This window comes from Chanodichthys erythropterus, chromosome 9, assembly GCF_024489055.1.
Source record: "Chanodichthys erythropterus isolate Z2021 chromosome 9, ASM2448905v1, whole genome shotgun sequence".
Taxonomy (NCBI): domain Eukaryota; kingdom Metazoa; phylum Chordata; class Actinopteri; order Cypriniformes; family Xenocyprididae; genus Chanodichthys; species Chanodichthys erythropterus.
In genome coordinates, this window is record NC_090229.1 from 17,309,462 (window position 1) to 17,334,176 (window position 24,715).

At 35.2% G+C, this 24,715-nt stretch overlaps 1 protein-coding gene across 2 annotated transcripts in view; it reads left to right on the plus strand.

Annotated features, from left to right (window-relative positions):
• ipo11 (importin 11) overlaps positions 1-24,715 on the plus strand; it is a 178,353-nt gene that overhangs the window by 47,586 nt on the left and 106,052 nt on the right. For both annotated transcript variants that reach the window (XM_067394838.1, XM_067394839.1), the window contains exons 9-16: positions 571-641; positions 762-954; positions 1,323-1,475; positions 4,317-4,360; positions 6,322-6,412; positions 8,183-8,230; positions 9,324-9,429; positions 17,876-18,002. In XM_067394838.1, coding sequence (XP_067250939.1) covers positions 571-641; positions 762-954; positions 1,323-1,475; positions 4,317-4,360; positions 6,322-6,412; positions 8,183-8,230; positions 9,324-9,429; positions 17,876-18,002 — 833 coding nt within the window. The remainder of the gene's footprint in view (positions 1-570; positions 642-761; positions 955-1,322; positions 1,476-4,316; positions 4,361-6,321; positions 6,413-8,182; positions 8,231-9,323; positions 9,430-17,875; positions 18,003-24,715) is intronic.

A 24,715-nucleotide genomic window follows, 5' to 3' on the forward strand; every position in this document is an offset into this window, starting at 1 on the left:
ACAATTTACCTAAAAATTAAAATTCTGTCATCATTTACACATCCTTGTGTTGTTCCAAACCATGTAATGAAGTTAAATGAAGCTCCAAAATGACAAAAAAGCACCATGAAGATATCATAAAGGTTGTTCGGACACCTTCTGTGTTTAATCTTGTGAAGCAAACTAGTAACTTTTTGTGGGGAACAAACCAAAAGTCTATATTCCCAGATAATCTTCCCCTCAAGTGAGCAAGTCATTGAGTCAGTAAATTGAACTCGAGAAATGGATCAGTCAAATATGTGAACAAATTATTCAGACAAGTTTTGAACTATCATAAACATGCTAAAAAGAGATAGATCAGATTTTCAGTGGGTAACAACTTTGAGTTTCAGTTTGTTCCTCAAATACCACATACAGAAGTCATATGGGCCACTTTTATGATTCTTTATGGTGATTTTTGTCATTGAAGTTTTGAAACAACATGAGTAAACATGAGTAAATAATGACAGAATTTTTATTTTTGTGTGAAACTATTCCTTAAACAGAGAAACTGAAGCATAGGATTTCAATCTTTCCGTCTACTTTTTGCAGGCCGACAAGTTGGACCCGGCAGTCTTTGCAGAGAAAAGCTTGAGAAGACCATCATTTTGTTCACCAAAGTTGTAAGTCTAAAAGTTCAGTCAATTAAGAGGGCAATGGAAATAATCTTACACTTGAGATGTTGTGGGCCATGCCGAACTCTTGAACTGTGGTTTAACGTCTTCTCTAATGCTCTCTGCTAGTTGCTGGACTTCCTGGAATATCACCCATGCCCTTTCATCCCCCTTATTCAGCGGTCGCTGGAGTTCGCAGTCAGCTACGTGTTCACCGAGGCTGGCGAGGGGGTTGTTTTCGAGCGTTTTATTGTACAGTGCATGAACCTCATCAAGATGATTGTCAAAAACGATGCCTACAAACCTGCCAAGAACATCGAAGGTAGGCAGCCCATCAGCAGCCCGTGTAATGACTTTGGCATGGCGAGCCTCCATTTTAAAGATCAAGCTTATTCGAAATAGGAAATGGATAACAGCCTTTAAACACATCAAGGACATTTCTGAGTTGGTAGAGGGCAAGAGCGAATCGATGAGATGTTTCATAATGAAATCTGGCTGTTCAGTCATGACTGAGTTTCCCTAGATAGAGATTGAGGTAAACTGATATAAAAATGCCTCCCATTTCATTGTTTTATTGCCTTACTAATGGACTGTAGGAGCGCATGAGACATATTAATGAATGATCTAATATCTTAAGCATTACTATGTGGATAATTGTATATTAAAGTGATGTTGCAATATGCATTCCAGACAGTAAACCAGAGAGCCTGGAGGCTCATAAAATTAAGACCGCGTTCTTTACACACCAAACGCTGACAGAGATCGGCAGGAGACTGGTATCCAAATACTTTCTGCTGACAGAGGAAGAGCTAACCATGTGGGAAGAAGACCCTGAGAGTTTTGGTAAGTGTGAATTATGAACTCAATATCATATCTAAAGCGGTGAAACTTTTTGCTTTTGTTTTTCTGGGCTGTTTGCCATTTCATTAGAGAGAGACAGTAGAGATGGGGAGAAGAAACGGTACACAAGAAAGAATCTAACTGAATTCCCAAACGCGAGCCACAGCTGTGTATCACTGCAGCATGTGTGTTAACTTCTAGGTCATATCATGACAAAAAAAAAAAAAAACTAATGTTAGGCTTCTACATATTTCAAATGATTAACCATATTTGAGTTTGATGAATGATATGTGAACGCTTGCGTTCCCTGCCCAACATATAGGGTGTTCACATTTGTACTTTGTTTCTCTTGGTTCTTTTGGTCCTGGCAAACAAAATGGGAATAATACATTTAGCTCTGGTTCGCTTACCATGTACCTTAATGAACATCCAAAACAATGCTGTGTTTTGGGCTGAATGCACTTGTTCTATGTGCATGTGTACAGTATATGATGGTATTTTGACCAGTAGAGAACCCGTGAAACTTTTATAAATTGTGTAAAGGAGTCTAAACAGTGGCAGTGGCAGCGAAGATCTGCTGCAAGGAGACAGCCTTTCTGGTGCCTGTACGGAACTGTATTGGGCACCGTAGCTCCTATGACGAGAAAAAACAGGTCAGCTTTCTGTCCTTTTTAGGGTGTTTTAGATGTCTTTGGTCAGTGTTGCATTCATATTTCAATCGAACCACACCAGAGTTAATTTGGAAGTGGAACAAGACCCAACTTTTCAGAGATCTTGTCCGATTGTTTGGTGCACACCAGGATTCGGATGGCAGCAATCACACTTAAAAGCCCACTGAAGAGTGTTGGAACGCACAGCATTATTCAGTGTGTTGACGTAATTTCAACTGAAACAGGAAGACAGGGCGATAAATCAAACAGCCCCGCCTCTTTTTTGAAATAGCCAGTAGTGTTTCGTTTATGTTACAGCTCGCCAGAGGAAAGCATGTTTACACTGTCTGAATCGATCCCTATTCTCTATATAGTGCACTATGTGACATAAGAGTGTAGGAGGAGGCGGAACTTCAGATTCTAGATAGTATTTGATTGGACCGAAGATTTGACGAGAAGCTGAAGTGCGATGTGATGTCATGAAAATCTGTGATCCATTTTAATGGAAGTGAGAGACTGTAAGATTTGAATGCTTATATCTCCTAAATGCAAATTTTGTCATTGTTTGGAACACACCAGCTTATTCATAACCTTAAGGCTAACATATTCATACTAAAAGCTAAAAAAACTTAAATTTTGATTTCAGGGGGACTTTAATTGAACTGCATTAACAGAGCAATCCCATCAAAGTTTGTTTTAATTCAACCAAACCTGCTAGTGTGAATACACTTATAATTACCACATGGACCAGACGTGGGAATGATCTGACCATCACAAACTGCTTGACTTCGCTGTGGAGTTTTAAACCGACTAATTAAAATTTGGTCCAAGTCTATTACTTAGTACTTAAATGTATAATTATTCTTTGAGTAATGTCAACCACAGACCTTAATTTACTCAAATATTGAAAATCGTCATTCTAAAATCCCATAGTACATTCTTTTCCGGGTTTTAGGGCTACAAACTGAACCACAGGTGGTCATTAATGATGACCATATATGGCTCAACCTGTCAACAAGGAAGAGGACAGAATAACCTGAATGCATGAATCACTGAGGTGAAAGTAGCTATGACAAAAGATACTACACATGAACTTGAAGCCAAGAAGCTGCTCTTTATTGTCAGTTATCCAAGCTCTGGGTTGTGTCATGCCCAGAGATGCTGAACCGTAACTGCTGGATTAATTAAAGATGTAATTATTTTCAAGGAAATGGGCTTCACAAAGTATAATTGGCCATCATTTAAAAACTCTTGGTGTACTTTGCTGGTGTCATTTCCTAATGTATACTGCCGTGGTCCAGTGATATGTTTTTGGCATTGGCAATGCCAGTTGGTGAATCGTCCAGGGGTCCTGCTGTCAAGGCAACGTAATTGCGATTAATTCAGTGACTCAGCAGCAGATGGAATTGTTCTGGCCTGTTGATGACCAACCCTTAGGAACATAAGGTGACTAGAGATGATCTATCTCTTTTAATGACCTGCTTTTTGATTGGATCATGGTAGGAGAGAATCATGCCACATTCATGGTGTGGAACCAGGATATGATTTCTCATAAAGGCTGCCTGATTGATATAAAAAAAAAATTCTTTCATAAGTTGTGAAGGTTGAAAGTGTAGTTCAACAGAAAATGAAAAATTCTCATCATTTACTTGCCCTTGTGTTGTTCCAAACTGTCTTTTTTTTTCTTCCATGGAACATAAAAGATGAGTTTTTGAAGAATATCCAGGCCACTCTTGCCAATATAATGAAAATATATGTGGACTGGGGCTGTCAAGCTCTAAAATGACAAGGAAGCACTATAAATGAATCATAAAAATGGTCTGTTCATGAGAGAAATTCCGCTCAATAACTTAATGATCCAGTCGAAATGGTTACCAGCCAATGGAGTGGAAGATTATCAGTAAATGATGACTAAAATTTTGCTCTGTTTGTCACAAAACTATCGTATGGCTTCAAATGACTTGGAATATTGTGCATGAGTAGGATGATTTTGCTTTTTGGAGCTTGACAGCCTCAGTCCTCCTTCAGTCCCATTATATTGAAATGAGTGGACAGGACATTTTTCAACAAAGTCATACAGGTTTGTAATGACATGAAGATGAATAACAGGCTGAATTGTTATTTTTGGGTGAACTATCCCTTTAAAGTGCTTGATATATGTTGTGACAAGTTGTGTTTATTGTTGTTTCTTCAGCTGTGGAAGAGACAGGTGGTGGCTCCTGGAAGTATAGTTTGCGGGTAAGTGAGCTCTCTCTCTCTCTCTCTCTCTCTATGAAATTTAGTTTGACTTATAATTATAATTTTTAAAACTGCTTTTTGCATATGCAACATTTCCATTTGACTGTCTTTTGGTACACTACCTTACAGAAAGATGTATTCCAAGGTCAACGGAAATGTCAGTAAATGCAAAGCAACTGAGTTAAAAAGAATCAGGGGTCTGTCTCATTTCTATGGAATTTACATAGGGGTGCCGTGACTCTACAAGGTCATTTGTTACTGCCCTCATGCGACTTGATTTGCATTACATCTGGCTGCCTATTTAATGTGGCTTTTATGTCCTGGGTTTAAAATGACATTGGCTGACTAAACTTATAACCTCAGGCAAGAGTAGCATTTTTACATCACATTTGTCATTTACTCACTGAAAAACACTGCTGTGGAATCATTTCACCTTCAGGTAATTTCGAAAGGGAATGTCTTAATTATGTATTGGGCTTAAATAGTGTTTTTTTGTCCTCTGAGTGCAAATATTTAGAAAGCAATATGAATGTTGCACATCAGTCTAAAGCAGTAGATCTCAATTCGTTGGTTACAAACCAAAAATCACGTCTGTTATGATTGTTATGGATAGTAAAAAACAGTGGCATATTAAAGTAATAAATTGTAACTAAAAATAAAAGTGTGCGTTAAGATAGCAAAAGCTTAATTTTATTATTTTTTATTTACAAAAAAATTTACTTTTACTTTTTGTTGCTGATGTCAAAGCCCCTGCATCAAATTAAACTAATACTTTGCCATTTACTGTATTTTTCACTTGGCTGTAGGTCTGGAGGATTTTTAGCAATTTTTTAAGAAATTATTATTGTTGTTTTTAAAGCTCCAGGTTTGCTATGCTTGTTTTTTGGGCTATAAAATTTGGCTAAAGTTTTGTGATTTATATGTTAATATGACTATAAAAAGAGTCATATTGTATCATATTGTTATTGTTGTTGTTACTAATAATGATAAATGAAAATATTCAACAAACCATAAATTATAAATATTTATAATATAGGTATTATTTCATGTGTATATATTCTATAAAAGTGTATTTAAGAAAATAATAATAATTTTATTTTTACATTACAACTTTGAAAATTATAAAATTAATATTTATGGCTGTTTTAATTTCTTCATTTTCAAATGTTAAACCATCAGGCTTTTATTTTTTTTGTCAGAAAAAAATACATTGGGTCTTCTTGGGGCTTCTACTTTTTTGACAACAGCTTTTTATAAGTGCTTCTCATTAGAAGTTTAAGAAGAAGGCTGCTGCATGTTGTGTTCCCAAATGCACATTATAAATGACCCAAACTCATGGCAGATGTAGAGATTATTTTGTATAGAGTAGCATGTATTGTGAACTGAGACACTGACAAGAACTGCTGTGCTGCACCTCACTCTGAAACATAGTGCATATATTTATTTAATTCAATTGCAGCCTTCTCGTATCGCCATTTTGGTTTTATTTTGATATTTTTAATCGCACAGCCCTACTTAAAAAGTCTTTTCTCTGTGATCATCCATAGCCAGCCCAGGTACCTGCCCTTATTGATGTTATCCTGAACCGTATTGATTATGTCAGATTTCCTGAAGACATAAGAACATATGATTTGACATGTGTGGTGAATGTTGAGCTTGGCACACTTTGCAAAGGTGTGATATTTGACCTCCTTGTTTCCCCTGGGAGGTCAGTGTCACAGCCTGTAATAACAGATGCTGAAGGCCGCTGAGTCAGTTCTCGTACCCTGACCCCTTCTTTAATGCAAACTATTGATTGTGTTGGCAAGAGTGATGGATACCATGGAAAACCAGATGGTTTGTCTTCCATGTGTTTGTGTTGGTGGGTAAATGTTTGTGTTTAAATGTTGTTCCTGCATCAAATGTTCCCTCACGCTCTTGTCACACCCTGTTTCTTTTTGTTTCACTCAATATCTTTACAGCCGTGCACGGAAGTGCTTTTCTTGGACATTTTCCACAACTACAGTCAAACTTTGACACCAGTACTTCTGGAGATGGTGCAGAATCTTCAAGGTTGGTTTTATTTGATGTGCTTATGAATATTATATAAACTCTATCCAGGGCTGGAAATTGTATGATTCTTTTAGTACTTTAATAGTAATTGGACTATACTTTACTTAAATATAAACATATTAACAAAAACAATATCAGTTTATGAATGTAGACGGCCAAGAAACCTTAACAGAATCAAACCTAATGAAAATCATTTGGTCATAAATATATCAGTGGTTCTTGATTTCCAACCCTAACTATATCCCTGCTGGACAAACAGCTTTATGGTTTGTTTCCCTGCCTTTCTAAGCTGGTTAGGCTGTTTTGTTTTTTAAGATTTTAAAGTTAAAGCTCAATACACCTATGACCTGGTTTAAGTTGTTTTATTTTCCAAAAGGGATAGATTAATTACATTTATTAACAGAGAAAAGTGAGCATTTTCATGCATGACTCGTGGCATTCAAGGACACAGTGAATAAGTTAGACAAGTCAAAGCTTTTAATGTGATGATTAAAGACTCACTGATCAAACGAAACTCAGTCGTTTATGTTGTAATATTGAAAGAAATTTCACATCTGGAGCAGGAGTAGTTGAGAACATGGTGAATAAAGTATTCTTTTATAAACCAAAGGTTAATTTATCTCCGGTTCATATGGCAGGTCCCTTTTTATCCATGGTAATTTACATGTCAGCTTCTTATGTGAAATATTTTGAAAAGCCATTCATGTGCAAGACAAGAGTGAGCACTGAAAATGTGCTCTGATGCCACACGTTTTTTTACAGAACCCCTTTCTGAAGTGTTTCAGCATGGAAGTACTTTCATTTCTAGCTTCCATCTGACATTAGCTTAGAGAGGCTGGGATGACACCAAATGACATCAGTTCTTCAAAGCTCTTTGTTTCTAAATGAGGGATTTTCTCTACCATATTTTGTGAGGGAAAAACTGACAAAGTCATCTGGGGTTCTACTTTAGATTATAGCCTTACAGGGCAAATGTCACCTTTATAAAGCACACCCTGCTAAGCTGAAAAGGGTCCACCGCTAGTGCTCTGCTTAGAGCCGTGTGTAGCAATTAAGATCCCACTTTCAGACAAATACAAGGACCGTCTGAAAAGCGTTATGCTCTTATTGCTTTTGATCTGGCTCCCTAATTAATTAGTGAATGACTCAAATGAGCTTTCTGTGTAAATTAGTTGATTCAAATTTACTGTCATGATTAAATTAGTATGATGTACTAAATGGTTTTCTTATGGACATTCATATAAGTATCTTTGAGTGTTTTGGCATGGAATTGGAGTTCAGCACATTTTTTTAATCATTATTAAATTTCCATGTTTTACTAAATTGAAGGAGATGACAGCCCTGCAAGTGTTGTTTTGTATTTTAGTTTTTTTGCAAACCATGTGTCATTATAGTGTGAAGTCATTGTAAAAGCACACATTTCGATGATGATTCTGATAATGACCCCTCAGTTAATTTCCTAGCAGTCTCATTGTCTTTCTCTTGAGCATTTTCTGTGTTCTAATTATACATGGACAATAAGGAGTGTAGCCCCATCATTGTCGCTTTGGGATGGCTAATTGTGATTGGTTAAGGGAAATGGGATGAAAGTTTTAGTTGTTTATATTATTACGTGCTTTGCAGCTTTTTTTAATACTGCTTGCAAAGTGGTTAAGTCACAATTATAATAGATGTGTAAAGTGCTAGATGTTTCCAACAGGCCAAAAGCACATTGTGTGCAGGTTGTGAAGGAGGGAACATATCACAATGCTTGCTTTCTCTCTCTCTCAGGCCCCAGTAATGTTGAGGACCCAGTGCAGATGCTCATGAAGGATGCAGGTACCATCATGCATTACTTGTTACTCTTATACACACCCACCATGTCTGAGACTGAAACTGGGGCAGGCAAAATGCAATTTAAAAATGTAAATAACAAAAAAATTAAATAAAAAAAAAATAAGTAGAGAGGAATGTTTTGGTGTAAAATGAAGAATAAATATTTAAAATAAAAGATTCTGCATTATTATTAAATATTATATCAAAGACTATAGAATAACACAAGACGTGTCACTCGTATTGTTTTGAATGGGAGTAAGTGTAACGTGCAATATGGCGGAATAAGTCCCGCCTTCTAAATAAGAGCCAATCGCCGACTGGTAAAGTCACGCGTCACTTCAGCGGCCGTTAGAATCACCGGTTTCTATAGAAACAGTCAGACGCGCGCCTCCGAAGAGACACGCATTTAGGTCTGCACATGCGCATTAGCTTGATCCAACCTGGAAAATAGTTTTTTTGTCATGATTCGAGCGTTTAGAAACTAAATTTATGAGCCGGTTGTTGTTAGATTTCATTGGTGATTTCATATATCAAATTTAATCGTAAGGTTGGCGAACATTCAAAGAGATTGCATGATGCCCAGGATGCCCGAGAGGCGTTTCAAAGATGGCCACCGAGTGAAATGACTTGTCTTAAAGGGACTTTGATTATATACACATGCATAAATGCTGTATTATATATTGATCTGCTATATATATATATATATATATATATATATATATATATATATATATATATATATATATATATATATATATATATATATATATATATATATATATATATATATATATATATAATATATATATAATATATATATATAATATATATATAATATATATATATAATATATATATATAATATATATAATATATATATATATATATAATATATATATATATATATATATATATATAATATATATATATAATATATATATATATATATATATATATAATATATATATATTTTTTTTTTGTATGGATAAAATTATTAATACTTTTTTATGTTTAAAAGGTTAACAAAGCAAATCTTTCTTTTAATCAAAAATAATTAAATGTTAACTTGTGCAAAAAACAATTGTTTCTTTTTGCAGTGTACAACGTCGTTGGGTTAACCGCTTATGAATTGTTTGACAATGTGGATTTTGATCAGTGGTTCAAGAACCAACTCCTAGGGGAGCTACAAGTCAGCCATAACAGGTATGATTCAATAAACATCATTAATCGTTGAGAACCATTTATACCTTACAACCTTCATAAAGAACACTTGAAAATATAATGTCTGCGTTAGTGAATGAGTCACAGTATGACGTTTCACATCCTCAAACTAAACATCTTAAGCATTATTTTCTGTACATGAAATTATATTCACTCTTAATATTCCAGGAAGTGATGTCACTCCACAGGTGCATTCAAAGAAGCGCTTGTGTGCAGTGATAGGGTCTAACCCTTCTACAGATAAAAGACTAAAGCTTTCTCTCAGAAGTTTTCTTTTTTTTTTTTTTATATTGCATTACTCCTTTGTGAGCTCAGATAGGCAATTTATCAAAAAGAATGTGGGATGAAGCCCAGCACCAAGTTTCTTTCTGTTTTCATATGATTGTTTCTGGAAATCTAGGTTGCTTACATAAAGGTGTACAGGTATACAAACATAATTTAATAGCTCTATTTTTTGGATTTTTGGTTTCAAGAGTTTAAAATTGTGCAGAATAACATCAAATGCTGAACACGGACAAGCCCTGGAAAGAGCAGATTTCATTCACTTTTTCTCAAGTCTTTTTAAGAACAACACAAAGATATCGAGATTTAGATAAACCTCAGACGGGAGCCTGGATAATCTTTACACTTCGCCTCAATGACATTTACTGCCTCCTTACAATGGCAGTATTATATCAGCTGTGGTTGATGGATTGGTTAAATAAAGTTCTTCTGTGAGACTCCAGTGGGGCATTTGATGAGATCAAGAGAGTTGGGAAGATGTGAAGTATCAGATATGTAAAATAAGTGTCCTGTAGAGAGAGAGGTTTTGAAATATTCATTGAAGGCCTTGGGGGTTAAGGAAAGAAACTCAGAAGTGTTGGAGATGATGATTTGACAAAATACACGTAACTTACAGTAGTTAAACTAGTCAAACTACCCTTTCAAAGTAGTTGGATACACTACAAGATACAGATAAAAAGTTACTTGCAACACTGCCTTTTTTGGTAGGGCTGTCAATCAAATTAACAGCCCTTTTTTTTACTCCCATATAAACATTGATCAGCAAATTTAAACAGAAGCTCAACCGAACCTGAATGACTCTCAAGAACAAACCTCTTGCGGAAACTCAAACGTGCTGCTTAACACATGAGAATGAACCTCATTGGTTCTCACACACGTCAAGCAAACATGCTTGAGCTTCCATTTACCACAACTGTGTGTGAGATGATGAATGTTTACATTTGAATAAAATTCAATCTGTTAGTTTTATAAAACGATCATGTCTCTTCAGAAAATTTGGACTAAACCGCTCGATACATATGGATTAGTTTTACGATCTCTTTATGAACTTTTTGAAGCGTCAAAGTTTCAACTGCATAGGCTGTCTATGGAAGATTTCATTAAATAAGATCTTCATTTGCGTTCTGAAGATTAACAAAAGTCTTGCGGGTTTGGAGCAACATGAGGGTGAGTAATTAATGACATAATTTTAATTTTTGGGTGAACTAACCCTTTAACAATACCTCGTATGGATCTAAAACTAATAATTCGTTCCTATATTAATAGCAGATGGCAAACAGTGGGATCTAGTAAATACCATGAATAAACTCCATGTATTCAGCCCCAATGTTGGTAGAAGAATCTTCTATGAATTTTCAAACTGATGCGAACTGATTGTTTATACCCGTTCCCGAATAGGCCATTCCAGGTTGACACACAAGTTTTAAATATTAGGAAAAGATCCACCAACATGGTCTTTCTGTCAAAACCCTTTATCCCTGAGCATGTTTTATTAGATTGTGCTGGTTTTAACCCTGTGTAAAACTTTTTTTTACTCTGTTAACACTCTTGAAGAAATATTTAAACCAAATACTGTTTTAGAGGTTTTAGCAAAAATAGACTCTAAAAATAGTTTTTAGAAAAGTTGCTCATTATTTAAAGCTAATTTCGTGCTGCTAAGGAATGTCGTTTGTTCTGTAGTGTTGTTATTTACTCCCCAACACTGCTGTGCAATGCCTGATGTCGTTTTTATGTTTTGGTAACAGTTTTGTGGGAGGACAAGACAAAGATACAAAATTAACAGAGAAGTAATGAAGATTGTGGCTCTACACATAGCATCTTTTGTTACTTTAAAGACCGAGAGAGAGCGAGAGAGCGAGAGAGCGAGAGAGCGAGAGAGAGAGAGAGGAAAAAAAACAGACCTCTGTTGTGGAAGATCTCATTATGATCGCATTTGAAACCGTGACCGCCAGTTTCTCCTTCCATTTTGCTTGTGTACCTCTTTTTCTTTCTCCTTTTTGAGTAAGGAGAGTGGGATTTAAGCTTCATTTGCATATTTCATAACATTGATGTCGACATTTAAAGACTCCATGAAATTAAAATTTAGATGTTTTGAGTTCATCTACACTACCATTTAAAAGTTTGCAGTCAGTAAAAAAAATTAATTGAAAGAAATTAAAAGTTTTATTCAGCAAGGATGCATTAAAATGACAGTGACAATATAGATTTTTATAATGTTACCAAAGTTTTCTATAGTTTCAAATAAAACTTTCTATTCATCAATGAACTGAAATTGTCACAGTTTGCACAAAAATATTATGCAGCACAACTGTTTCTTAAACACCAAATCAGCATATTAGAGTGATTTCTGAAGGATCATGTGACACTGAAGACTGGAGTAATGATGCTGATAATTCACCTTTGCCATCACAGGAATACATTACTTTTTAAAATCTAATTGTCATAATATTTCACAATATTACTGTTTTTACTGTGTTTGTGATCAAATAAATGCAGCCTTGGTGAGCATAAGTTTAAACGTTTAAACAGTAATGTAAATTCAAGCATATTTATAAATAAGTCAATTTTAGCAGGTATGTAGATATAAAATGTAAATTTTTCCAACAAAACAAAAATATTGCTGACTCATTCTGCACTACGTCAATTTGTGTAATGAATTCTTGTACTGTCCAAACTTAGTTTCAATATAAAATACTTCAAACACGGCCAGGCAATTTCACTTTTTAAAGTGATTTCATGGGTCTTTAAGGAAAGAGAGAGACAAAGTCATGTATTTCCAAGTTCCACATTGGTTTGTAACTATCCACGTGTTTCATTCCTGTTGGCTTGCACATAAAACATGCTCGAGAGTATGCTACAGATGCTGTATGTGCAAATGTGTGCATTTCGATGGGCTTTTGGTGGCTCCAGAGGGGATCAGTCAACAAATCAAGTGTGTGAGTGTGTGTGTGTGAGTGAGTGTGTGAGTATGTGTGTGTGTGTGTTCATGGGCATTGAGGCGGTCTCTGCGCGTGCTCTTGACAGAGCAAGCAAATGTACGCTTGCCACTCTTTAATCAGGCACATTTGTCACTGTCATGATGAGACAGTATGCCTGAGAAAGCCTCCAAGGGATTTTCAGAGAGACCTATGAGTAACCCTGGTCCTGACATCTGCCATCTGTGCCTTGGGCTTTGGGATTTGACAAGTTTATATTCAGCAGGAAGTTGCCAATATGCATTATACCTATGTAATTTGTCCCTATTACTTGTTATGAGAAACGCCTGCAGATTCCTTGACCTTGTGCACTGTCATTCCCCCCGACTGGCAGCCCTCCAGACCCTCCCATTGATTCATTACTTCATTTGACCTACCGTGTCACAAAAGTCGAGACTCTTGTGCTTTGCCTTGGCAGACAGATAATCTGAGCACTGATCTTGTGTCTCTGGGGTCAAAAAGGGCAGCCACGATAGACAGGTGTTGCTAAAGACTGGATCGATTGGCTGGGGAAGCCTGTTGCGTCCATCTTTGCCATTTTCAGAAACTCTGTCATGTTCCTTCTCCACTTTTAGCGGGACACAGTGAACTATTACCTCCCGTGGATGGATTATGGCCAAGGACAGTGGCCTGGCACTTGAATATGTACTGGAGTACATATTGATAAACACATGTGCCGGTATTTTATAAAGTTTAATGTTTTACGTATTTAAAGAGCGGAGAAGAGTCTGATATGTCCCGTCTAGTTGTAGCCAATATGCTATATAAGGATGTAACGTAACGTTTATTATTATCAAATTTAATATAGCACAATTCGACTTGCTCTGGAACAAATAATAGATTAATAAGACCAAAGATTGCCCGTTCTATGTACTCAAATTGAATTATGTCTCGTGTTTAACCACTATAAGAGCCGGCAGCAAATCCCAGAGGCACTGGCCGAGATTAACCTGTTCTCGGCGGTTACAGAAGCACTGAACGGCCGCTGACGCACTCGAGCTCGCATCTCCGAAAACGTCAAAACAAATTGTAAAATAGTCGCTGTTATTAAATATGAGTCACATATTTCAACTACATTCTCGCCTAAAAAACTATTAAAACTACAGTTCGTGGTACAAGAAGTAGTATTTGTAAAAATGACGGTTGATTTGATCGGCCGCCATGACGGTCACTTCAAGCGGAGTGATACAAACGGTGAAAAGGCAGTAGGAGTGCTGTTATCACTGAAATATCGCATGGCTATCAGCCAATCAGATTCGAGAACCAGACAGAACTGTTGTATAAATATATATAATTTGTATGTGTATATATATATATATATATCTATATATATGTATATATATTGTAATCAGAGTTACGCTGGCCATAAATTTATCTGGCCACAAATTGTGTTTATGGCTTATTGTTTGTGCCTTATGCTAATTATGTCATCAACCCCTCTCGTCCTTTTCTGTATCCATTTACTTCATAACCTTGCCAAACTGCATATTAAATTCCTATTAAAAATGAATGAAAATGATTTAATAGGAAAAGGAGGTCTCTTTGGAGACTCCTTACACTAATAAGTGTACAAGAAGCTAAAGTGCCTTCGGCAGCAGGCCTGTTTACCTTTATTTGCATGTTTATATGTTGCGCTGTATGCCGTTGAGAGTAATCATTGGTTACATGTCATTTAGCAGATGTGTTGTTTAGCAAACACAATGTTTACCTTAGAGTGGACTAATTATGACTCACAGCTTGGCTAATATATTTGAGCTCTCTGTGGAGTGACCTTTATATTTAATGTAATGAGGTGCTGGTGATATTAGTAGTGGTTGTTTCGGGTGTGATGCTGAAGTTTTTATCACCATCGGCTCTAATTACTCTGTCACTCACTGGCAAGCAGACGAAGGCAGCTTAAACCCCTGGCACACTCTCTTACTTTTTATCAACGCCAGTGGCATTGCAGCCTGTTTCTCTAGAGATATTTTCTTCAAAAAAAGCCTTGAAATGATCCCTCCCAGACTCTCTTTTATTGTCTCCAGTGACCTGAGAGATCCCGGGGCTCAAAGTCATGCCTGCTTTGCTTTTGAGAACCGATCCTGCAAAAAACAGTTCAAATTTTGGACTGTTTTTTCGTGGAAAATTCTGGTTCTTTACAAAAGCAAACACCCCTGCTTGTAATATATTTACTTTTTTTTTATTATTATTATTACTGTTAGAGTATTATTTTAAATATCAGTATGTTCTTAACATCTATAATATTTATGTGCACGCATCCATAGGAAAGTTATTCTGAGACCTGAAAGATAACAGCCAGCTGTAATATGTCTAGCATGCATTTTGGTGCGAGGAGGAGAATGAGAATTATTGACAAACATAAATCGATGTACAGATAGGCGAAAGCAACGTCCTCAGGTTTAAACGTTATTAACCAAAATTTTGCAGTTCATCCTTCAGTCTTTTGTCGGCTGTTGTTGAGGGCAAAAATGAAAATGAATTGATTAAAGTTTGAGTAGTACAGAGAGAGCAGAACAAAATTGCAAGAAAAAATGTATAGTATATTCCAGATATTATCATGCACACATGTATTCCACAAGCTGTATGCTCTATAGAGTCCATAACCTCTTTAATGTTTAATGAGAATATAGATCTTGATCGGGAAGTGATGTGCATTTCAATGTGACCAATGAATAAATCTAATATTGATTATGAAAATTAAACATTGATTGGGCAGAAATATTAAGGTGGTCTTGGCTGCACTGCTGAATATGCCTTTTGTAACGCTTGAATACATTTCTGAATGCACTTTAATTTTCACCATATAGAGATATCTGTAGGCATTCTGTAGGTGCATTTTAAAATGATGTGCACTTTAATAAAGTGGAATGATAGGAATATTTGGGACATTTAGGATTAGTATATGCATAATTGTTTTTATATATATATATATATATATATATATATATATATATATATATATATATATATATATATATATATATATATATATATATATATTATATATATATATATTATATATATATATATTATATATATATATATATATAATATATATATATATTAGGGCTGGGCAAGTTAACACGTTTTTATCGCGTTAACGCATTAATTAATTAACGCCGACAATTAGTTTATCGCGCGTTAACATACTTTTTATTTTGAAAGTCCTTTGCTCACTGCGTTTGAATCATAGACTGTAAAAAAAGGTTTGAATACACATAGATAGACTACAACCGAATACAACACAAACCATGGGTCACAGGAGGGGCGGGATGTTTATCAGTAGGCTACTGGCTGCTTGGGATGAGCGTCATCACGCGTCTCAACCAATGAAAGCATTTGTTGTGTGCCTAAGAGAGCTACAGCACGAAAAAGAAAATATCTGGTGCGGACAGAAAGATGGAAAAAGGTACCCACTGCTTATCACTCAATAAAAGAATCACATTGCTAAGTGTTTTTGAACGTTTCGATTTCGTTTGGTTTAATAATTAACATTACCTTTGCGAGTCTGACTCTCACTGCGCTCGTGAATTAGCAGAACTTGACGGGGACATTCAAATGCTTAACAAAACGCTTCATGTGACCAACAATTCTGTACATGTTTATTAAAGCATACTGTGTGGAGCCCAAAATATGAATGCAGCACGTTTATATCTTAAACGGTTTCCTCTCATGTCATCTAAAGAAAACGCTTAATGCACTTAGAAAAGTGCACTTAGACACCAAAATTTAAACTTTAATATAAATTTTCTTCATAACGGTTTTATAAAGGTAGCTTAGTGTGGTTGTCATTTGTTAAAATAAATATAAAAATACAGTGTGTTCGTGTCCGTCTGTCCGCTGAATTTGACCCATAATCTCTGATTCTCCTCATCTGTGATCATGGAAAAGGGGAATTACAATGACAACAATTGTAGGCCTACTCAATATGCTCGGTTAAGCATAATTTAAACGTTTCCAACAAATAAATGAATCGACTTTTCTCAGTGTGTTAATTACATAGATTTATTTGGATATTCATACGATGATATTCATACGATGGCTGAAGCAGCAGTGAGCGTCCAGCGTGCGACACGATAAACAGATCAACACTGTAAACGAAATCCTACAAAACTTCAGTGAAAAAATAAATAAAATGATCATGCGATGCGATAAAATAGCTTCTATTCCATGCAAACGATACCATTAAAAATGTTAACGTTCCACTTAATGGCAGAAACAAAACAAAAGGTAAGCAAGAATCCGTATTAATTTCAGTACAAGTAATAGAGGGCGACCCTGTCAAAATGGCGACGCCGCCCCGGCATGCAACGAGGTGTGACGTCGGTTCGTATTCTCTATTGCACTTTTGTTCATACAGCAGTACTTTGAAAGAATAAAATTACACAATACACTACTTTTGATTTCATTATTGAATTTTGCGCATGCTGCGATTAATCGCGATTAATCGCAGAAAAATCATGCGATTTAATCGCGATTAAAATATTTAATCGTTGCCCAGCACTTATATATATATATATATATATATATATATATATATATATATATATATATATATATATATATATATATATATATATATATTTTGAAATTTTGAAATTTTGAAATTTTGGCAGAAGTCCAAAATAAAACACTGGGGGCTCATATATATATATATATATATATGAGCCCCCATATATATATATATAAGTGCTGGGCAACGATTAAATATTTTAATCGCGATTAAATCGCATGATTTAGCATGCGCAAAATTTTGAAATTTTGAAATTTTGGCAGAAGTCCAAAATAAAACACTGGGGGCTCATATATATATATATATATATATATATATATATGAGCCCCCAGTGTTTTATTTTGGACTTCTGCCAAAATTTCTTTCTCTTTCTTTCTGAACATAGTTACTGCAAAGTAAGTTTTTGCCTTTTGAATACTAACCTTATGTAATTTTTCCTCCTGGGAAGTCGTGCACTGTTCATGGAATTGAGAAATGTTTAAGGTTTGCTCAATACAGGTTTTGAAGAGGAAAAGACCCTTTCAGGACATCATCTCCCTATCGTGCCCTACACCTGCAATTTGGAACCTTACCTTCTCGAATAAAGGAAGCTTTTTAAAAGATGTTAAGCCATTAACAATGCACAGGAAATGCTGATTTGGCTCATTTTGCTTTTTAGGTACAAGTTGATCAGAAGGCGGGTGATCTGGCTGGTTGGACAATGGATCTCAGTCAAGTTCAAGCCGGATCTGCGGCCCCTGCTCTATGAGGTCATCCTCAGTCTCATGCAGGACCCCGATCTTGTGGTAGGTGAAGCTTACAGGATGTCCAAGTTTATGGTCATTTCAGTCAAAAACTAATATTCTGTCATTATTATTCACATTATTTTACATATGATAATATTCTATCACCCTAATGTCATTCCATTGAATTACATTGAATATGGACTGATGCTTTCAAGCTTCAAAAAGGAAACAGGCACTATAAAAGTATCATAAAACAATGTGAAATAATATTATTCATTAGGGGTGTGACGAGATCTCGTGTTACTAGATCTCGCGAGACTAAAGTGTGACGAGATTTCTCGTCGAGGCGAAAAGTAGTCTCGTGATGTTGCCATGACAGAGCGTTAGGATGATTAGGAAAGAATATGCCACCGCTACGTTTACATTACGCCTCCATTGTTCTTTTGCTTTGTGTTTAAATAAAAAAAACATTTAATTCAGTTGGATAACGGTTGCCTGCGCTCCATATTTAAAGAGTACGCGATCACTGAAAGTGAAAGTAAACGCGCGCCCGCATTCAAACGTGATTTCAATACTCCGCATTTTGAAAGCGGCCCCTGATGAATGCAAATATCTCTCAATATCAAAGCTATTTTAGGCTGGGCAGTGTAGTTGTAACCAACTTTTTCTTTGATACAGAGCTAAGAGATGGTCTTATTTGCACTTTAAATATATTGGGAGAGTACGTTTATGGTTGCACTTACTGTAAAGTGATACCATAAAAACGAATAACAGTTTTCTCTTAATCTTATTAAGCACAAACAGTAAGGTTTCATTTGTTAACATTAGTTAATGCACTGTGAACTATCATGAACTAACAATGAATGAGTATTTTTATTAACTAACATAAACAAAGATTAATAAATACTGTAGCAAATATTGCTCATTGTTAGTTGATGTTGGTTAATATGTTAATGTTAATAAATGAGACCTTATGAGACTTATTGTATAGTGTTACCATTTTTATTTATACTGTTTTTATTTCTATGATCAGTTTGTGGAAAGGAGTTCAGTTAGGAGGTCTAAAGTTGTAGAAGCTAGAAACCTGCAGAATATTTTTTCTAGTCATGTATTTCGCCATTGAGGATTTCTTAGAAATAGTGTGTAAAAATCTTGTCTCGTCTCGTGAACTCAATCTCGAGTCTCGTCTCGTCTCGTCTCGTGAGATACCTGTCTCGTCACACCCCTATTATTCATTGTAAAAATGTTTTAACGGTCCTTGCCACATTCAAGAGAGAGGTAGCAAAGTCTGGTTCATGAATTGCATTCTTTTCAGAATTGTTTTAAAGATTTAGCTCACAAAACCGGTCTGGATGATTCACTGACCACTTTTTTTTTTTTTTTTTTTTAAGTTTTCAGGCTTTAGTTCCCATTGTAATTGCACGGACAAGCACATTCTGTTAAATTTCTTTTGAATTCTTTTGAGGAAGACAAGAGTCTTATTTTCTGTATGATGTATGTTTATTCAATCATTTAAATCAGGGGTCTCAAACTCAAATTGGCAGGGGGCCGTTTCTGTGATTGACACCTCATAGGAGGGCCATATTTACAATCAAGCGCAAGAAAACCCACATTTTAGAAAATTTACTTTCCTTTGCATTATTTCTCATTTACATCAAATTTGCCTACTAAAATATCTTTATACCTATAAATATTTTATTTACCATACTAAATGTAAACAGCAGTGTCTCTCTCATTGTTACAGAGTGTAATATAATTATATAATAGTATTACTAATATAATACTACTAATATACTATTAATTGCAATAGTCTGGTGAAACTTCTCACATCCAACAAGGTGCATGGAATAAAAAAAAAATACAGTAATTTAGGAACAAAACCATCAACACTTGTGGTGCGGAGGGGTCAGAAATAAACAAAAAACTGGAGCTATATATATATCAACTTTATTTTGCCAAAAAATAAAAATCTCTCATTGTTACATACATTATTAGTTTTTAACATCTAGTGGAAGTATTTTCCCTTACTTTATGCTAGCTTAAATAACATTAAAATTTTGCACTGTACTAAACAAATACAATCCCTGAATACATTTGTACACTCTTCTGATTTTTGACAGACACCTGGCAGCGCATTTGTCCAAGATGCCGTTTGAGCATCGGTAATGTTTAATGGCTGCATCGGACGCATTTCGGTGGTTTAAATCGACGCTCGTGACTCAAAGTCGAGTGCTTTTACTGTAATTTGGGCAAGCGCGCTCATAATAGAAGCGACGCGGTTGAGAGCGCGGCTCATGGTTGCATAGCAATGACAGACGCCACCGGAGCGAAAGCGCATTGGAAAGAAGGAGAATGCGGCTCGGCCGCTTATGTGATGCAATATGTGAATGATCCCATAGAACGGCGACTTTTTCTTTGCATATCAGACAGGTAGCAACTAGAGAATAATAATAATAATTTAGCGGGCCGGATTATGTTTTATTTTTGAGATCAGTTGCGGGCCGGGTAGAGGGGGAGGGCGGGCCGTAAATGGCCCGCGGGCCGACAGTTTGAGACCACTGATTTAAATCATTGCCTGTTTACACCTGGTTACTTCATGCATTTTCTCTGATCGGATAGCTGTCCGATCGCACATTTGAGACTGATTTAAATCTGATTGCTCAAACCACTTCAGGAGGTGGTCTGGAGGCATTCCAGACGAAACTGGACAAGTCTAAATGCATCAGGCTGTTGAAACCACATATGTAAATTTTACTCCTCCTAAAAATGCAGAAAAAAAATTATAAACGTGTGAGAGTGTGTTATAGGCTAAATAACATGTTAAAGCCAGATATGTCGGCACTACTGCATCACGCATCACCGCAGATGAGCAGCTGAGTATCTCTTCTGCAAGCAGACGCACAAACTGCTGCTAATGAACGTGAAAGAAAGTTGCAGATGCTCAAAACACAATTTTCTTCATTAAAAGTAATGATACTAAATGATCTTACCAGTGCTACCCATTGCGGGCTTTTGTAATTTTTTATTTTTTAAATATTGCTATTTAGTTTTTTATTTCAATTGCAGTCCTTATTTTATTTCTAGTTATTAATTTTAGAGCTTCAACTTAAACTTATTTCAGTTAGTTTCCAAGGCCACTTTTCCTTTTTTTTTTTTTTTTTTTCAGCTTTATTTGTTTTGTCTTTTTCTTTCTTTTTTTTTCTTTTTATTTTTTTTTTTTTTATGTAGTTTTAGTTAACGATAACAACCCTGGTGTGATGTTATGCAGGAGGGCAGTCACGAATTCGCAATGAGCATTACCAATTATTGACTTGCATTCTTTGCATTTAAAGTCTGGACAAATCGCCCAGTGGTTAAAATCAATATTGTCTTCCCCAATTAGGGATGCGTGAGGAGTCTGATTAAGCGTATTGTGTCCCGGTAAATAATGAGAGGCCATCATTAGATGCCAACTTATGAACAGCACCATTAATCAGCAGCACCAGTGGCTAATCACTAATACGACTGCCAGAGACCAAAGGCACCCTCCAGCCTGCAGCTTAGCCACGTTTAATTCAAAATCACTTTAACATGCAGTTTGTGCACTGTGAGAACCTTTTACGGTTTGTTTTGTACTGCTTTTTCCAGATTACCATCTCTTTGTGTTCATTTGCTGTTCAATAGCCCGAGTTTCCTGTTCTGAATGGATATTCAGGCTCATGCGGTTAAATGCATTGACAAAAATCACTGTTATTTATTATGTTTTTATTTTTTAGACATTTTTTTCTAGATAAGTTGAGTTGGGTCAAGGCAATTAATTTATCAAATTTTTCTTCAAGAGGTGGTTCGTTAAGGGGGTTTAATTTAGAGACTACATTTCTCAAAGGAATTTATCCTGCTGATGGCACTAGCATGCTGTGCTTCATTGTGCTAACATTGGCTTGTCAGCATGGTAAAAACCCTGTCTGAGAAATCTCTAAATTCCCCACTATTAAAAAACAGCTTCTATACTCATCAGAGCAGCGCTGTTGTAACATTAATTTCCTTCAACAATAAATTTCAAGACCATTACTGTCTGACTTCAAATGGCCAGCTGTGAGCGGTGTTCCCATTATTTTGCATAATCCATAGCACCAATTTTTGTGGAGACTGTGATAGACTAAATATCAATAACCTTTATTGCAGAAGACTATTCATTTGTGAATTTCCTAGAGCAGAGATGGGAATTCGAGTTATTGACTTGGACTTGACCTTAAATGACTTCAGACTTGACTCGACACAAAGGACTTGTGAATATTTTAAAAACAACTCAAGTCTTTTATCCTTAACTACTGATAAAATAAAGGATTTTTTATAAATAAATATATAAAGGATGGTTTTATAATATCTGCGTCACATATTTCCCTACGTATCGTGGTAGATCCATGACCCTTGTCATGGAATTGTAACGTCAATGTATTGCGTGTAAACTCTGAAATGTCATAAGAGTCCCATGAAACATGACGGGAGCCACCGTGCCCTATGCCATATGTTCTTTCGTTTGGTCAGACTTTTGTTAGATCAGCTAGATGCAAAATGTGGGAAAACAATTTAAGACACCGGAACACATTAAATCACAAACCTAGCTATTATATTGTGGTCTAGCTGCATGGCTCCTTTGGATTGCCAACCTGTTAAAATATAGGAAAATAAAAATTTCTAACCTTTAAAACTAGCACTACGTTTTATCAATCTTTTCATGGGATATGCAGCTTTTCTCTTTCTTAATGTGTGTCCTTGAGAGAAAGAGATGTTAATCCATTTATTACTTAAAGCTCATATTTTAACGTATCGCAATCAGCATGCATACAGTTTTCTATTGACTTAAACATTCTGAGGTTTGATATTTTCTGATAATGACTGCCCTCAATAACAACGGCTCTGTATAACAAACTGCTGTATAACTAATTGCTGTGTAACATCCCGTGACCCGTGAAAATGACTACATGGTTGCCAGGACGATTGTTTTGTACATTGTAATGGATTATAAAGTAACAAGCTGGATGTACATTATCCCTTACATCTTAGGACCTTTATTACAAACAAAACAGATGATAGAAACATAATATTATTTTGTCTATATAATACACCTAGGAAAAAAAAAAAAAGGATTTGCATGAGGGTTTTTTTTTTTTTATTAATTTTTTTTTATATAATTGACTTGAGACTCGACTCAACTCGTGACCAAAAACTCCAGATACAAGACTTGTGATCATCTCTGCTGTGCAGTCTGCACAGGTTTAATTTGTTGGTGTTTGTACTTAACAGATGGAAGTCTTTGGTCTCAAGTCTCAAGCTGCTTGAAAATATGTAGTTCAGCACATCCGTAATATTCACTTTTGAGGTTTTTAAATATGTGGTAAAAATGTATTTATATGCTACTAGCAACTAGGACGTCAGCAATGGCTATTGGAATTCATCATATGCAGACAGATGTTTGTGAGAATTCTTTCTTGTTGGGATTATCGGAGTCTGAAAATGCAATGAAGACTTTATCCACTGGGAGTGTGGACCTGTTCATTCAGTGATGGAGAGAGAGGAAAATTATCACATAAGTGTTTTTGGGGTATTTCCTCAAACATTCAAGGGGAAGGACGATCCACAAATCATTTTCATTTCCATCAGCCTGATTGGAATTTTGATTGCTGTCGCTGGCTATGAAATGCTGCATTTTTAAAATGGGGACGGTAGCATAAAATCATCCGAGCATTTTATCTAGGTTTAACTCCTACGTGTTGTCCATTCCTGGCCTGATTACATTTACATTTAAGGCATTGATTACAGCAGAGTTTGCACCTCTGTCGTCATCATACTGGTGGTGAATGTTATTGCTTTGCAGCACTTAGCATGAAGATGAATATGTACTAGGGGCAGGCAGTAATCTTATATCACTGTATGAATAATTTTATATCATGGTAACTGCATAAATCGCAATATACTTATTTTTGCAAGAAATTAAATGGGGTATAGTGAGGTCCAAAAGTCTTGACTACTAGTGAGAATGCTGCTTTATTTATTTATTTATTTATTAGAAATTTTATTATTGACATACAATGAAATAAAATAAATAAATAAATGAAATAAATTTATTATACATTTCTTTTAATTTTGTTTGTTTATAGCAGTTAAATTATTTTATTTTTTATTATAGTTTAATATTAATATTTATTTAAAAATATTAATATTAAACTATCAAATATCATAATATTAATATTTATATTAATAGTTAATATTTTGAAGTAGCTTTTATTTTATTTAGTTTTTGTTAATTTTTGCATAAATTTTAGTTTTTGTGTTAATTTTAGTTTAATATTTAGTACTTTGATATGTGCATTTGTCATAATAATTATTATGATTAATCATATTAATTAATTGCTATTCAGGTTTAATTTATTTTTATTCCAGTTATATTTATTTCTATAGTTAGTTATTTCTAGTTAATAATTTTAGTGCTTCAACTTACTTATTTCAGTTTGTTGCCAAGGCAACATTTCTAATTTTAGTTTAGTTTATATATAAATATTATATATATATTTAACAGATAATATAATATATTTAGTTTTAGTTAACAATAATAACCCTGATTTATACTGTAGGTTTAAATTACAGTTCAAATTCTAGATAATCAGTGTGTAATGCCCTGATACATTATGTAATACAGGTTTTAATGCATAATGTATAATTTTTGTGTAATCTGCATTGCATTGAGCAAGCATCTCATAACTCTCTTTTTTACTTATCTGAGACATGTCCTA